Here is a 17,032-nt window from a genome sequence, read left to right as displayed (position 1 = left end):
TCGCTACACCAGGATATCCCGGACCATAACGTTTCCATCGACGGCTTTCAGACTGTTCAGGCCGACAGGGATCACACCGGGAGCTTTTAAGCATAAAGGCGGTAGGCTTGCTGTTCTAGTTAACAACAGATGGTCTAATCCTGGTCACGCTACTATCAAGCAGAGTATCTGTAGCCTGGACATTGAATTGTTAGCTGTGGGACTCCGGCCATATTATCTGCCACGTGAATTCTCACATGCCATTGTTGTGGCTGTTTACACCCCCCCCTCTGCTAACCCGGCATCGGCGTGCAACGCCATTCACACTGCCATAGCACAACTCCAGACTCAACACCCGAGTGCACTCATGTTAATCTCGGGTGACTTCAACCCTGTCAGTGTTTCAACAACACTGACATGGTTGAATTGTCCTACTAGAGAGGAGAGGACACTGGACCTGCTGTATGCTAACGTTAAGGACGCATACAGCTCTTCCCCCCTCCCCCCCTGGGTAGGTCAGACCACAACCTGGTTTACCTCAAACCCTGTTATGTCTGGTTAAAAGGCAGCCTGCGACCACAAGGACGTATGAGACACTGCAGGAATGTTTTGAAGTGACAAACTGGGATGTACTCTGTGAGCCTCATGGAGAGGACATTGTTGGGCTCACTGAGTGCGCTACATTAACTTCTGTGTGGACTGCAATGTCCCAACTAAGATGGTCCATTGCTATCCAAATAACAAACCGTGGGTAACAAAGGATATCAAAGACACCTGAATGCCAAGAGGAGGGCCTTTACTGATGGTAATAGGGAGGAGGTGAGGGCTATCCAAGGAGAAGTACAGGAGGAAACTCCAGCAGAACAACATGAGAGAGGTCTGGAGCGGCATGAAGAGCATCACTGGCTTCAGACAGACTGGCAGCAGAGGAGTTGAAGGCAGCTTGGACAGGGCCAACGAACTTCTGTTTTTTAACAGATTCGACACACTGGCTTCTGCGCATCTCCCCTCAAACTCAGCTGCTGTCGGCCCTCAGACTCATCTGAGTCCGCTGCTCCCCCCTCCCCCATTTTCCTGGGAGAGTCCTACTCCCCCCTCAACTGGCTATCAGGCTAACGGCCCTCTTCACACTAATGACTCCCCCCTCCCCCGCCTGTAACCTCTGCTGTGTGCCTGACTGCTGACCAGGTGAGAGGACAGCTGATGAAACTCCACTCAAACAAGGCTGCAGGCCCCGATGGAGTTAGCCCCGGGGTGCTAAAAGCCTGTGCCCCCCAGCTATGTGGAGTCCTTCAACAGCGTTGGTCAGCAACACTGGGGCCCCTCAGGGGACTGTCCTCTTTCCCTTCCTCTTCACCATCTACACCACGGACTTCAGCTACCACACAGAGACCTGCCACCTTCAGAAGTTTTCTGTTGACTCTGCTGTGGTGGGATGTATCAGCGGTGGTGATGAGTCTGAGTACAGGGCTGTGGTGGGGAACTTTGTCTCATGGTGTGAGCAGAACCATCTGCAGCTCAATGCGACAAAGTCTAAGGAGCTGGTTGTGGATCTACGAAGGGCCAAGGCACCAGACCCCTGGATGGAAACCGACCCCGCTTTCCATCCAGAGGGTCAGTGTGGACATGGTGGAGGATTACAAGTACCTGGGAGTACGCATGGACAATAAACTGGACTGGGATAAGAACACTCAAGCTCTGTACAGGAAGGGCCAGAGCCGCCTCTATTTTCTGAGGAGGCTGAGGTCCTTCAACATCTGCTGGACAGTGCTGAAGATGTTTTGAGTCTGTGGTGGCCAGTGCTATCCTGCATGCTGTTGCATGCTGGGGCAGCAGGCTGAGTGTAGCGGACGCTAACAGACTCAACAAACTGATCCGTAAGGCCGGTGACATTGTGGGGGTGGAGCTGGACTCTCTGTCGGTGGTGTCAGAGAGGAGGATGCTGGCCAAACTACATGCCATCTTGGACAGTGTATCCCACCCACACCATGACGTGCTGGTCAAGCAAAGGAGTACCTTCAGCGGAAGACTCATCCCCCCAAAATGTTCCACAGAGCGCCACAGGAATTTATTCCTGCCTGTGGCCATCAAACTCTTTAACTCCTCCTTCTAAGGGTAGTCTGTATGACCCTAAGTCATTAAACTGGACATTGATCATTACATCTCTGCAATACTTGACATAATTGTGCAATATTTTGTGTAATACTCCTTTGCAATATTTTAGTTTAAAATTCCCTTTTTATTGATATTGATATTACTCATACCTATATTACTGCTGTGCAATATGTGCATCTCATATAACCTTAATAAGCTACACTTAACTTTCTGTTCCTGTCTGTTCCTCTGACAGGGATAATAAGGCTACTTTATCTACAAACGTTCTCCTCCTTTCCTCAGATGAATTGCATTCAGATGAGTAGAATGTCTGTTAGAACTGCCTCATGATTCCATTGATATCTTTAATTTTGTAATGCCGGAACCCATTATCATCCAGTAATGATGGTATTAGCCTCTGTTCTGCCTCTTGCTAATCTTGCTAAAAGTTGACCTGGTTTATTTCCGGATTCATAGTTTGTCTAGCGAAGAAAATAGCAGATTCCACCTTACTAGTCAGAAGGTGGTTTAGTGCTGAGCGGCCGCTTCCAGTTTCTTAGAGAGGGTATTGGTGGGTGTGGTTTTAAATTGTCCTTCTAGCTGTTGAATTGTATTTTCTAAATCAGTCTATTGACTTTTAATAGAAGCTTTCTTTTGGGCTATGGTGTATGATATGATGCTTCCCCTCAAATAAGCTTTGAATGTTTCCCATAACAAACATGGGCTAATGTCTGGAGTCTTAATAAAGGTCATGAAAACATTCCACTGCTCTGTAATTTAGTCAATAAATGACGGGCTACTCAATAAAGAGGCATTCAGCCTCCTGTGACATGAGGAGGGATCAGTATAAGGAGGGCAGATACTGATATTGATGTGGGAGTGATCAGATAGTGTACATATACCTACAGCATAGTCAATTTTATTTATATAGCACCAATTCATAGACAGAATTTATCTCATTTCTAGAAAAGGTTTTATGAGGTTGGGTGAAAAAAGTGTCATCTCTTCCTCTAGGATTGATTGTTCTCCAGGTGTCAAACAGTTATAAATCATGACAAAACTCTTTCAATCTGGCACTTTTTTGAGGAATTGGGCAGACCTTAGGTGGGGACTAGTCCACACTAGGGTCAGGTACACAGTTATAATCACCTCCCAATAGGCTATATATGGGGTAAATATCAATGACACATCAGATAGGAGTTTAGGAAAGAAGGTGGCTTCGTATGTATTAGGATTAATTACATGATTAATTCCTTCAACATTAAATGTTTTGTTTTTTTAAATTTTGAGATCACTCATGGTGTCATAGTCTAGCAGAGAGGACTTTGTGGCGCAGCAGGGAGACCCAGTATGTTTACATTGTGAAAAGTGATGGGTGCATAGAGACAGCCACAAGAGAACTAACATGAATGGCTTCAGAGGCATATATGTGATGGCACTGATCAAAGTAAAAGATATATTGTAACAAAACATTGAACTTCCATCCCCAAACAATGGAGTTCCTAACATAAACTCCAAAAACAAATGAACCCTAACATCTCTCCCACCCCTCCCTCTCTGTGGCATCTGACATAGAGCGTTAGAATAAACTACCGATAAGATGGCGGGGCACATGAAACCAAGCATGACTGTCCCAGAAGGAAGGAAAACATGAACAATATCCTCTCCAATCTCCCCACCCCCACAGAGTCAAAACCGCTTTAGATAGACCTAACATGTTAAATTACGACATGAAGCTTAAATTAGTCAACCATAAGTGTCAAATATAAGCCAAAAGAAAAAGACATTTTAGCCTCGTCAGACTATATGAGATAAAGTATTAAACTCAAAACACAAAAATGGACTCATTAGTTTAGCTCGCAACAATGATGTAATCAACCAACCAAATAACAAGGAAATAAATCAGGGTATGTGAACAATCTCCTTATATTTGGGTACTCCAGTGGTTACATATCTTAAATAATCAACAGATATCAGGAGCATCACCATCGTCATCTACCATTTAGTTAATTCAAAAGTACCTGAGCGTCCTTCGGGATGAAAAAGAGTAGTTTTTCCCCTCATGTGAGAAGTTCAGAGTGCGGGGAAGCGCACTGAAAACTGTATGTCCTGGATGAGCAGGGAACATACCCTATTAAATTCTTGGTGCATTTCCTTGACTCCAACTGCCATGCCCTGTCGTATAAAAATTATAAAACTTGTCCCTCATAAGTCTTCCTTGCTGCTGCGAGAATCCTGTATTTGTCACCCGGGTTGTCTAGCGTGATTATGATTGCATGAGGTCATTTAGGTTTGGGTTATTCGAGGCTTTGGTGTGCTGTCAGTTTTCGCGATGCTTCGCTTGGTCTCCAGCTCTCGTATAGTAGGCAGCCAGCTCTCCAAGAATTTGCCCAGTTGTCGTCCCTCTGCATTTTCCCTGACTAAATGACAAGAATTGAACTGGAAACATTTCACATCTCTGCATATAGAATATGTCATTATGCATTATACTGCATTTTAACTGAAGCTGATCATCAGTGCAACTAACTGGTGGCATTACTCATTGATGAATGCACACTGTCAAATACAACAGGAAATAATCAATCTTAATAAGTGAATTTTATCCCAGGTTACTATCACACTACTGAAAAAAACTTCCTCTACTTCTCTTATTGCTTTTGAGAAGCGCTTATTGGTTGTTTGTGTTAACAGTAGCATGACAAATGCGTAGCATGCCTTATCATTTGATTTTAATTGCTCAGTGATTGATGTTGCTAGATGAATAACTGTGTAATTAGGACAATTTACTGTTGCACTAATTACTCCAGCAAGACATAAACATCATTAGTGTTTGTTCATCTTATCTAAAACCATGTGTCACTTTCATTGCATATTTCCATCATCATCAATATATTGTAGCTAGAAAGTCATTTGTGTAACTTGTGTTCTGATTAAAGATGAGCCAAAACCTGAGCTCAGATAATAAGCTAAGGTCATCTTCCCTGGTGTCTACTTGCCAGTATATCAGCTGGATATCCCTGTCCCCTGTTCCCTTTATCAGCTTATCTAAACCTAACCTAAACCACTAAGCTGTCCCAGCTATTATTCAGCAGATTATCACCACATCACACAGATAAAGACTTTCAGGCTGTAATAGGTTTTAATGATTAGGTGTTCCCACTGAAGATTGCTGGTTGACTTCTCACTACAGAGCACAACAGACAGCTGGGCCCTGTGTTGCTTTAGATGTGGGGAGGAAGAATAAAAGTGTGTGTTTTCAAGATCTCTGCAGTTAGAGGAATAAGAAATGGCAGTAAGCCACATTGTTTATTGCTGTGATTTAAGCAGGTTGTAACGTTTTAGATTTTCTCCTCTCATGCAGTAGCGTGAACTAGCAGGATACTGACGAGACTCTTGGTTAGTTTTAAGAGTGTGTTCCGTGGCAGTTGAACCCTTCTCCTGTGTAAATGATAATGCCTGAGGCTATGCAAATGTAGATGACCAGTCTAAAGGTGCATACTGAAATTAATGGACTTCATTCAGAATGCATCATAGCATGCAAGCCTTTATGAGGGAGTTAAATATGGAGTTATGGATTAAGAAAAGAGGGAGCAACTCTCCTGTGATACTCCAAGTTGGCAATTTGGAATATAGACAGATTAATTATGCAGTAAATTCTCAAATTATGGTATATTTACCTCAACTGCAGAATAAACCTGACCCTTTTTTGAACAGGCTTATATTAGAGACAGGCTTTTGTTCTTCATTTCTCCTTTTCCCTGGTCAATGCAAGGTCAATACTTTCTCCATGTTTATCTCTTGTCTTGATAAATTCTGTATAATGTGCATTCCAAATCAAATAGGGCCATCCTTCAAGATGGCAGCCACGGCTTGTTTTTAGCGTTGTCAGTCAGTTCAAGTTATATTTTTAACATTTTAACCCATTGATCGGAATTCAATCTTAGCGGTTTTACTAGTCTTTTAACATGTTATCACAGCTCCGTTGACACCAGACACCAATGCTTTCTTTCCTATTAAATTACACTTTGTTTACTGTTCTGCCTACTTCCTTGGCTAGGCTTGTTTTTAGCCTGGTGGCTAAGCTAATAAACATAACTACGCCCTGTGAGGACTGTGTGCTACTACAGAAAGCAACAGAAAAATCGCTATCTAAACTGATTGCCTCTCTCAGCGCAGCCATCCAGGACACAGCTCTGTGGGACCCCTCCACTTGGTCCCCTCCTGCTTGACACCTAACCACTGGTCATCCAGGGCTGAAGTGGTGGCCCGTGGTCGCAAGGGATACTCGGATGGGGCTGCCTCACCACCTCGCCTATGCCTCTCCAACCGCTACACGACATCCGTTCATCACAGCCACTTACTGCTTCCCTGGAGCCACGGTCCCTCACATCCTGGATAAGCTCCTGAGACTGCTGCGCTCACTCCCGTCTTCTACCAAACGAGTAAAAGTTTGTGTGGGCACAAACATTGCGTTAAATAATTTTAGCGATCTTTTAAACTTTAGCAGTAGTTACTGGCCCGTGGAGCCGGGTGTTTCAGCAGAATCATCAGCCTCCACATTTCGCTTCACTCTGCCTGCAGAGCTCACATTATAGGTTTATTGACAATTTTAATCTGTTTTGGGATCGCTTCTTCCTCTTGAGGACTGACGGAGTCAACCCCAATAGGCTGGGTAGCCGAATGCTAGCGGCCAACTTGCAGCACGCTGTACAGTCATCTCCACGTGACTGTTTGCATCCCACCCTCCCTCCCCAGAACCTCCATCTCCGTCTACGGTGGCACCTCAGGGTACTGTCCCCCCCGGCAGCTCCCTCCACCGGCCAAATCTAGCGGTAGTCAGGTCTGCCTTTACATTTGATCCCGCTCATTGTAACCCACATGCTATTCCTGTTATGATCTCTGAAAGGTCAGTTAACGTAAACCGAGGTATTTCTGAAGCTAATCTTGATAACCTCATCCCCATTATTCTCAATCATACTACCCCAAACCCTAGGACTACCTCACATGCTCTTAACTTAACGTTCCCTGACCAGTAAGTCATTTATGGTCAGCAAACTTATTGAGAATAATGACCTTGATGCTCTTTTTAATACTGAAATATGGCTAGACAAAAATAATTTCTTCACACTGCGTGAGGCATCACCCCCCAATTACAACTTTCTGCACACTGCAAGGCAGGGCAAACATGGCGGGGGAGTAGCAGCCATTTTTTTCCAACTCTTTAAACTGTCTTCAGGTCTCACTTGGAGAGTACTAGATCTTTGAATATCTTGCTGACAATTTACAGTGTGACATGTCAGTCGGGCTTCTGATAATGTACGGACTACTTAAATACAGCTCTGAATTCAGTGAGTGATTTTGCAGATTTGCTGTCAAATATCTGTACTGATTACACAAGTAATTATTTCTGGTGACCTCAACATTCACATTGATAATTCCATAGCATCCACCACAGTCTGTTTTAATGATTTATTGCAGTTGTTTGACCTGACCCAACATGTTATGGAACCAACTCATCAGCACAGACACGATCACTTTAATTCTCTTCTGATAGACAGTATCAATAATGCTGCACTAACTACTGAGATCTTTAAAAATATCTAGCAAATGTAAAGCTCCATGGACAAATGCTGATATTATGAAGCAGCTCAAAAGAGATTGCCGAAAAGCTGAGAGGAGTTGGGGAAGTCATTTGACTTAAGTCCTCTACCAGCCCCCTTGATCCACTCCCAATATCCTTTTTTAAATCTATTTTAAATTTTTCACAGATGATATAGGCCAATCTCCAACCTCACCTTCTTGAGTAAGATTATCGAGAAGGTTGTAAATCAGCAACTGCTATTGTTACTGCTATTTTACAGATAATAATATTCATGATAAATTCCAGTCTGGTTTCCGCATGTCTCATACCACAGAAACCGCCCTTGTTTCTGACATGAGGATCAACAGTGACAATAAAAAAAACTCTGTCTTAATACTCCTAGACCTAAGCTCCGCATTTGACACAGTGGATCATGGGATCCTGCTGGAAAGACTATTAGAAATTGGGTGGGTCTATCTGGCACGATTCTCCAGTGGTTTCAATCCTACCTGCGTAATCGATACGTCATTGTCACTCTTGGAGACTTCCACTCCAACAGACATGAATTAGTGTGTGGGCTCCATCCTGGGTCCTCTTATTTTCAACTTATATATGCTTCCCCTTGGCTACATTATCAGCAAACATAACATTAGCTACCATAATTATTCCGATGATCAAATGATGATTTCCAACCCATAGATTCCCTAGTCAGCTCCTTGGAAGAAATTAACCACTGGATGACTGAAAAATTCCATCAGCTGAACAGGGAGAAAACTGAGATCTTGGTTGTTGGAGCTAAAACCCAGAGACAGCTGGTGTGTGAGTACCTGGAGTCCAGATCATTTAAAAACAAGTGAACAGATTAAAAACCTAGGAGTAACCATAGATGGTGAACTCAGTTTTAATGATCATATCAACGGCATCACCAAGGTTGCCTTTTTCCAACTCAGAAACATCAGAGGTTTCCTTTCCCAGTCTGACTCAGAGAAATGTATGCATTTGTCATGAACAGGCTGGACTATTGCAATTCTCTGTTTATGGGTCTTCCAAACAATACAATCCATAGAGCGTTTCTATTTTAACCAGCGCAGCTTTTCTAGCCTTTACGGCACTGGTTTAGTGGCCCGCGAGTCGAGTCAGTGAGAGAGGTATACACAGACAGGGAGAGTAGAGACGAGACATGTCTGAGAAATAATTTCACATGGCATGCTCTAAAAAGAGAAAAGGAAACCGTGGAAACAGAGCTTTTAATCAAGAATGAACAGACTGTTACATTTCCAGTTTTCCCACAGGCAGTTCAAAACCAGTATGTCTCATATGTTCAGAGATCGTGGCGATTATTAAAAGCGGCAATGTGAAGTGCCACTACGAGACAAAGCACAGAGCATCTTTTAAGCAGGTTAACAAGGGGGACGGATTTGGGTCATTTTGCTAACAAGGGGGATGGCATCCCCCCTCAAATTGCCTACTGTATCTATTTATGTGTATGTACACATGGATGTTTCTGTTTATGAGCATTTTGCTGTTTTATTTTGTTTTTATGTAAAGCACTTTGAACTGCTTTTGTATGAGATGGTGCTAAACAAATACAATTTAAATTGAATTCCACAGCACTTATTCCGTCAGTACAACAACAGAGTCACGTCATACTAGACACTTTTATTTTGCTGCGTAGAAAGCTGAAGTCATGATGTCATGCCTAAGCTTGCCTGTGTTCCACTACTACTTCTGTAAGTCAATGCTATCTCTCCTTCAGCATTTCTTTCATCGGTCTTTCTAAAATACTTACATCATTGTAAGTTGGTTTCTGACAAATCCATAAAATTCACTTCTCTTCTAAAGTAATTTTCCCAACTTTATAGTTGTAATCTTTGCTGTCTAGAACATCTACACCCTACAGTCCTCTCTTTCTGTTATTACAGAAATTTCTGAATTTACCACACACTCGACTCATGGACTCGTTTAGCCTGAGAACATCAAGGACTTATTGGAAGTGGAGTTCATTAAAGGCCGCTAAAAAACAAATATTTAATAAACAATGATATTAGATCGTTCGAGCTGCACGACATAATGTCAATGGGATTTTGAATGAGGTTTCCTTAGTTCTTGAACAAAACCCGGAAGTACCGGTATCACCTTGACGTTCTATTTCAAATGATGTTAAGCTACTGTCAACTAAAACTCAACACTTCCTTCATAGATGTTTCACATTAAAAGTCCTCTAGTGGGGCACTCTGGTAGCTCACCTTGTAGAGTGCATACCATGTATCAGAATCAGAATCAGAATCAGAAATACTTTATTGAACTCTTTTGTTACAGCTGCTCACTGTCACGTCAATGCACACTTGAGAATAGAAGGAATAGAAGTACTAAGCAAATCAAAACATATATATACATGGATAAGTATAAAAGCTAAAATAAGTGTAAGTACCAACTGGATTTAGAGGTTGATATGTATGTACGGTATAATACAATGTAATAATATAAGTAATAAGTAATAGTGCAATAATGAGTACTGTCAAGTTAAGTGTAGCTTATTATGATGATTGAGACGGTGGATATTGCACAGCAGTAATAGAAGTATGAATAAATATTAATAAATAGGGAATTTCAAACTGAAAACAGAGTGTATTGCACAGGAGTATTAAACAGAGAATATTGCACAATTATTATTATAAGTATTGCAGTGATGTTAATGATCCAATGTCCAGTTTAGTGACCTAGGGTCATACAGACTGACACAGACTGAGGAGTTAAAGAGTTTGATGGCCACAGGCAGGAATGACTTCCTGTGGCGCTCTGTGATGCATAAAAGCTGAGTCCTTACTACAGTGGCCTGGGTTTGAATCCAGCCCAAGCCCTTTGCTGCATGTCATCCCCCCTTTCTCCCCTGCCTTTCCTGTCTCTTTCTACTATCACTATCAAATAAAAGCAGAAATGCCAAAATAAATAAATAAAAGTCCTCCAGCAGCTCACAGTGCATTAATCCTCCCTTTCCTGGTACGCTGTTAATGTGAAACATATGCAGGAAGGGGTAAGTTTCATTGAGAGTAGCGCAACAGCGATAAAATAATGTTTTTAAAAACCCAGCAAAGTGGAACCAAATAGAAATAATTGTATGTAGTATAACTGGACTGTTGTTGTACTTGTAAAATTAGTGCTGTGGAAATCTACAGTATACTGAATTTATGTGTGCCGTTATAGTACAGATAATTCTACCCCTCCCCCCTTTTTACCTGGCCTTTATTGGTGATCCGCCTTAATTTGTTTGTGTTGGCTATTTGAGAGTCAGTCATTTTTTGAATACTAGCTTTTATTTGAGAGTTTATGGTGTAATCCTAATTATAGGCTGCAGAATTTCATCTTTGGCCTTATGTAACCAGAGCAGATCATAGCTAATTTGTGACGGGATATCCTTGACTATACTCATATAAACAAACCAAACTTGACTATTAAGTCATCATAATTGGACAAACTATAGTCGCTGATTATGATTTGTTATGCATCTTGAATGACTTAATGCTGTCTAAAGAATTATCTTACTCTTTGTCCCTCCCATGTCTTTCTGCAGTGTATTCTGTCTCAGCCTAAGTTCTGGGCTGTAGAAGTAACAGCACTTTGCCTCAGGACCAAGCTGGAAAAAGGGAGCTCCCGATGTGTTGAGAGAGCCATGATGCAAACCCAGGTAAGGAGATGTGGGGGGTGGGTGGATGCAAAACGTCCTAACTGCTCATGGAAAAAAGGGAAAAGGTAGACAGACTGCAGACAGTGCTTTGACCTGCGAGGGCCTACCTTACAGAGAAGGTATTTTCTAAACCATAGCAGGTTATTACAGAATTATTTTTTGGGTATAAGTTACATATGCCCACAAGAATAGAACCAGCGTGTTGGAATCAGATTTTGAGTTGCTTCTTGTCACACAGTTTCTCATCCGATTTTGCAATGGCACAAACAAAATTGCAGTGAAACCTGAGATGCCAACTATGTGTTATAAACCAACTTAATATTGCCATGTCAAGTCTAAGGGGCTAGACAGAAACATGAACGTCCTCAGACACCTGTGCAGGGAAGAGGTCAGGCAGCTATTGTGAATCAAGTAGTGAAAACATTATTATAGTGACTTTTAGGTATTAACTGCATCTGCATTTTTACTGAACAATGAACGTGGAGATTACAGGGCAAGGCAATTATATTAAATATTGGCTGAAACTGATTGATTGGAGTATCTGTAGTTGCCAGTCCTCAAGAAGAAGCTGATACATGCACAACAACTCCCATTGTAGAACTGAGGTTTTTTGTGTTGTTTTAGAGATTTCTTTGTTGTTGTTTTGCCTTTATTTGATGGTAACAATAGAGATAGAGACAGGAAACATGGAGGGGGGGGCATGACATGCAACAACACCAGCCATAATTGAACCATGAACGTTACGTTTCTATGACACGCGTTTAACCAACAAACGCCCCCCGTAGAACTTTTATTTAGATCTATTAGCTTGATGTTTAAAGTCCAGTTGTCGTTTAGCTCAACATAATTTGTATGGCTACCAATAGCAACATTGTAGCTATATTATTTGCGTGTGGAGAGTTGTGAACCTGTATCTCAGATTTGGTAATGTATTAAAGAATCTCTAAATGTAAATTCAAATTTGTTAATGTGTACACAAATGTGCATAAAATTTGTACACGTGTAAAAGAGTCAGAAAATATTAACTCAAAACTGACCGTAAAAGGCCTTTTACAAATGAGTGAATAGTGTATTTAGCTTCAAGAGCTGGTTTTCTTCCACCTGAGCCAAGACTCACAGGCTCATGCTGTGTTTTGCTAGGCTGTGTGAACATCAAGTAACACTAGCTAGCGTACAACAATTAGTTGTGTACCGCTTGCTACCAAAGTGCTCCTGTAGCTTTAGACCCTACCCACAAAAAAGGCAGAGGCACCTATTGATTTTAATCTTGACATTGTTGGGCAGGGCTAGGGTAAATCTATAAGCACATCTTCATTTTTATGTTAGTTTTTGTCATTGCTAGCTGTGTTAAAATTAAGTATTAACCATCACAATAAGTGTGTAGCTAAGTTCGTTTATGTTTGAAAACACTGTAACAAGCACTTAACAATTGTAACAATGTTTGATTAAAATCACCAGCTACAATAAAAATACTGTCCGGTTGTACATGTGACTGCTGATGACATTTTTTAAATTTGCATCTGGGGGAATGTTAACAGCAACAAAAGCTGCTTGGTCGGAAGATACCATGGGCAGTCATCGTCTTGAGGCTGGGCACTGGAGAGTAAAATTGTAAGCACTAAATGTAATTTTCTATGTGCTATATGTAGTTGGATTGCTTACCCTTTAAATTATTCTGTAGAGAATTCCACAGTTTGACTTCAACCACTGAAGTACACAACTGTTTTAAAGTAGTCCATGCATACTGATGCTTAAAATGAAATTTCCTTCTATGTTCCTCATCCACTGAACTAAAAACAAAACAACTTTTGTAAATTTTCTGGTAATACTCTGCTTTTTGCCCTGCAAATAACTAATAATGTCTGTAATTCAACTAAATCTTTAAGTTTTAATAGTCCTGACTTAATATACAGTCTGTTGGTGTGTTCTCTTGAATCCACTTTATGAATTATTCTTACTGCTCTTTTCTGTAACAAACAATGGCTTTATGTTGCTCATGTACATGTTGCCCCACACTTCCACACAGTAGATAAAATATGGCAAAATAAGTGTATAGTATGGTTTGACTAAATTGATTTTTGATGGTTAATCCCAATCTGTATGTATTGAAGCTGCTATTAGGTGATCTTAAATTGGGTTTTTTTAGATAATTTTTTGGGCCATTTTTTGCCTTTATTTGATAGTGACAGGTGAAGAGGCAGACAGGAAACGAGAAGAGAGAGGGGTATAACATGCAACCAAGGTCACTGACTAGGAATCACTGGAATCGAACCGGTGACTGTTGCGACTTGCCATGTGGCAGGCGCTATAACCAGTTGGCTACCAAGGCGCCCCAGCATCTTCAGTTTTGAACAATTTGAGCCCCAAATGAACATTTTTTTATGTGTATTCCTGAATTTTTAACATTTAATAAGGCTTGGTTTAAAGTGGTTAAAAGTTATACAGTATGTTAATTTTTCCTGCTGTTACATCTAAAAAGTTACCATAAAAGGCAATATCCGGACTTGTTTTTGGGTTTTTTTGGTTACATTTTGTGATACTGTTAAACAGTGTAAAAACATTTTTTTAAGGTTTGAACATTTTCTGAGCTAAATTATAAATGTTAAAATAAACATGAAACCTTGATTTGTGAGTTTCTATTATATGCTTATGGTGTCTCAGTTGTCTCACATTAACGTAGTCTCTTCAGTCAAATTAAGTGTAGCTTATTAAGGTTATAATGAGACGGAGGATATTGCACAGCAGTAATATAGGTATGAGTAATATCAATAAATAGGGAATTTTAACCTAAAATATTGCACAGGGGTATTAGACAGAATATTGCACAATTATGTCAAGTATTGCAGAGATGTAATGATCAATTTCCAGTTTAATGACTTAGGGTCATACAGACTACCCTTAGAGGGACGAGTTAAAGAGGTTGATGGCCACAGGCAGGAATGACTTCCAGTGGCGCAGTCAACAGTATTCCTTTGTTTGACCAACACGTCATGGAGTGGGTGGGAGACACTGTCCAAGATGGCATGTAGTGCAAGTAGCATCCTCCTCTCTGACACCACCGACAGAGAGTCCAGCTCCACCCCCACAATGTCACTGGCCTTATGGATCAGTTTGTTGAGTCTGTTAGCGTCCGCTACCCTCAGCCTGCTGCCAACAGCATACAGAATAGCACTGGCCACCACAGACTCATAAAACATCTTCAGCATTGTCCGGCAGATGTTGAAGGACCTCAGCCTCCTCAGAAAATAGAGGCGGCTCTGGCCCTTCCTGTAAACAGCTTGAGTGTTCTTAGCCCAGTCCAGTTTATTGTCCATGTGTACTCCCAGGTACTTGTAATCCTCTACCATGTCCACACTGACCCCCCTGGATGGAAACCGGGGTCACTGGTGCCTTGGCCCGTCATAGATCCACAACCAGCTCCTTAGACTTTGTCGCATTGAGCTGCAGATGCAGCTGAGGGGCCCCAGTGTTGCTGACCACGCTGTCTGACACAGTGCTGCAGGTGCACGTGCTGTGGTCTGCCAGTCAGGTAGTCCACAATCCAGGACACGAGGAGGGCATCCACCTGTATCGCTGCCAGCTTCTCACACAGCAGGGCTGGCTGGATGGTGTTGAAAGCACTGTAGAAGTCAAAAAACATGATCCTCACCGTGCTTGCCGGCTTGTCCAGGTGGGTGTGGATGCGTTTCAGCAGGAAGATGATGGCATCCTCAACTCCCAGCCGGGGCTGATAGGCAAACTGAAGGGGGTCTAGGAGGGGTCTGACCATGGGCCGCAGCTGTTCCAGCACCAGACTCTCAAGGGTCTTCATTATGTGGGAGGTCAGTGCCACCGGTCTGTAGTCCTTGGAGCCACTGGCATCTTTGGCACAGGAAGAGGCAAGATATCTTCCACAGAACAGGGACCCTTTGAAGACTCAGGCTCAGGTTGAAGACATGTTGAAGGACTCCACATAGCTGGGGGGCACAGGCTTTTAGCACCCCGGGGCTAACTCCATCGGGGCCTGCAGCCTTGTTTGAGTGGAGTTTCATCAGCTGTCCTCTCACCTGGTCAGCAGTCAGGCACACAGCAGAGGTTACAGGCGGGGGAGGGGGGGAGTCATTAGTGTAAAGAGGGCCGTTAGCCTGATAGCCAGTTGAGGGGGGAGTAGGACTCTCCCAGGAAAATGGGGGAGCAGCAGACTCAGAGGAGTCTGAGGGCCGACAGCAGCTGAGTTAGAGGGGGGATGCGCAGGAGCCGGTGTGTCGAATCTGTTAAAGAACAGATTAAGTTCGTTGGTCCTGTCCAAGCTGCCTTCAACTCCTCTGCTGCCAGTCAGCCTGAAGTCTGTGATGCTCTTCATGCCGCTCCAGACCTCTCTCATGTTGTTCTGATGGAGTTTCCGCTCCAGCTTCCTCCTGTACTTCTCCTTGGCCTCCCTGATCTTCACCTTCAGGTCGGCCTGGATTGCCCTCACCTCCTCCCTATTACCATCAGTAAAGGCCCTCCTCTTGGCATTCAGAATGTCTTTGATGTCCTTTGTTACCCATGGTTTCTTATTTGGATAACAATGGACCATCTTAGATTAATATGAGTGCACTCGGGTGTTGAGTCTGGAGTTGTGCTATGGCGGTGTGAATGGCGTTGAACGCCGATGCCGGGTTAGCAGAGGGGGGGGATGTAAACAGCCACAACAATGGCATGTGAGAATTCACGTGGCAGATAATATGGCCGGAGTCCCACAGCTAACAGTTCAATGTCCAGGCTACAGATACTCTGCTTGATAGTAGCGTGACCAGGGTTACACCATCTGTTGTTAACTAGAACAGCAAGCCCACCGCCTTTATGCTTACCGCTCACGGTGTGATCCCTGTCGGCCCGAACAGTCTGAAAGCCGTCGATGGAAACGTTATGGTCCGGATATCCTGGTGTAGCCATGTCTCTAAGAAGCACATCAAACTACACTCACGGAATTCCGTCTGACTCCGGGCTAACGCCGTTAGCTCGTCCATTTTATTCGCCAGCGATCTCACGTTGCCCATGACGAGAGAAGGCAGACACAGCTTAAATCTCTTGTTCTTAAGTCTCTTTTGTCTGAACCCCTCTCTCTTCCCTCGCCGCTTCGTTCCACCTCTGCATCTTCGGTGTGTTCTCCTCCTGATCTCAGTGGGGACATCGGTTGTCCTGGGCGCCATGCCGCTCGGCTTCAGCGCAATCAGCTGTTCCCTGGTATAAACAATGCAGCCAAACAGCTGATCTGCAGCAGTACCCTGACCGAGTAGCAGCAGAAGAAGTTCCACGGCAAAAAGAAGTACTAAAACACTTTCTACTCTCATTTTCGTAAAGAGCGTAGTTTAAATTATACTTAAATTATACTTAAATTATACTTACTCTTGACAGCATGTCACAAAACAAAATGTATTGTCATATCCACTGTGCTTTTAGATTGTCTTTGATAGTAAGGAGACAGTTGTTCAACTTCTGCCAGATTACTATGTAACATTAACACCGTATTGCTACTGTTTACCTCACAATCATCACAGAGTATTATAATAAACCGCTGTGCAGTGTTTTGGCATCTGATAAGCCTTCAAATTTATGAATCTATTACTACTGGACTTCCTGAATTGTATTTAATGTCTCACCTGTACATGAAGCAACACACCTCCACCACCACAGCCCCTTGCATTGTTTTACTGCAGGGCTGTTTTCGG

At 42.7% G+C, this 17,032-nt stretch overlaps 1 protein-coding gene across 1 annotated transcript in view; it reads left to right on the top strand.

Moving 5' to 3' along the window:
- Positions 1-17,032, top strand: part of ttc27 (tetratricopeptide repeat domain 27) — a 126,775-nt gene that overhangs the window by 62,070 nt on the left and 47,673 nt on the right. Inside the window, exon 10 of the mRNA XM_044214343.1 lies at positions 11,226-11,339. Within this exon, the coding sequence (XP_044070278.1) occupies positions 11,226-11,339 (114 nt within the window). The remainder of the gene's footprint in view (positions 1-11,225; positions 11,340-17,032) is intronic.

Source organism: Siniperca chuatsi, linkage group LG11 (genome assembly GCF_020085105.1).
Source record: "Siniperca chuatsi isolate FFG_IHB_CAS linkage group LG11, ASM2008510v1, whole genome shotgun sequence".
NCBI lineage: Eukaryota > Metazoa > Chordata > Actinopteri > Centrarchiformes > Sinipercidae > Siniperca > Siniperca chuatsi.
Note: the sequence above shows the minus strand (reverse complement) of the source record. Positions and strands in the feature narration are given on the sequence as shown.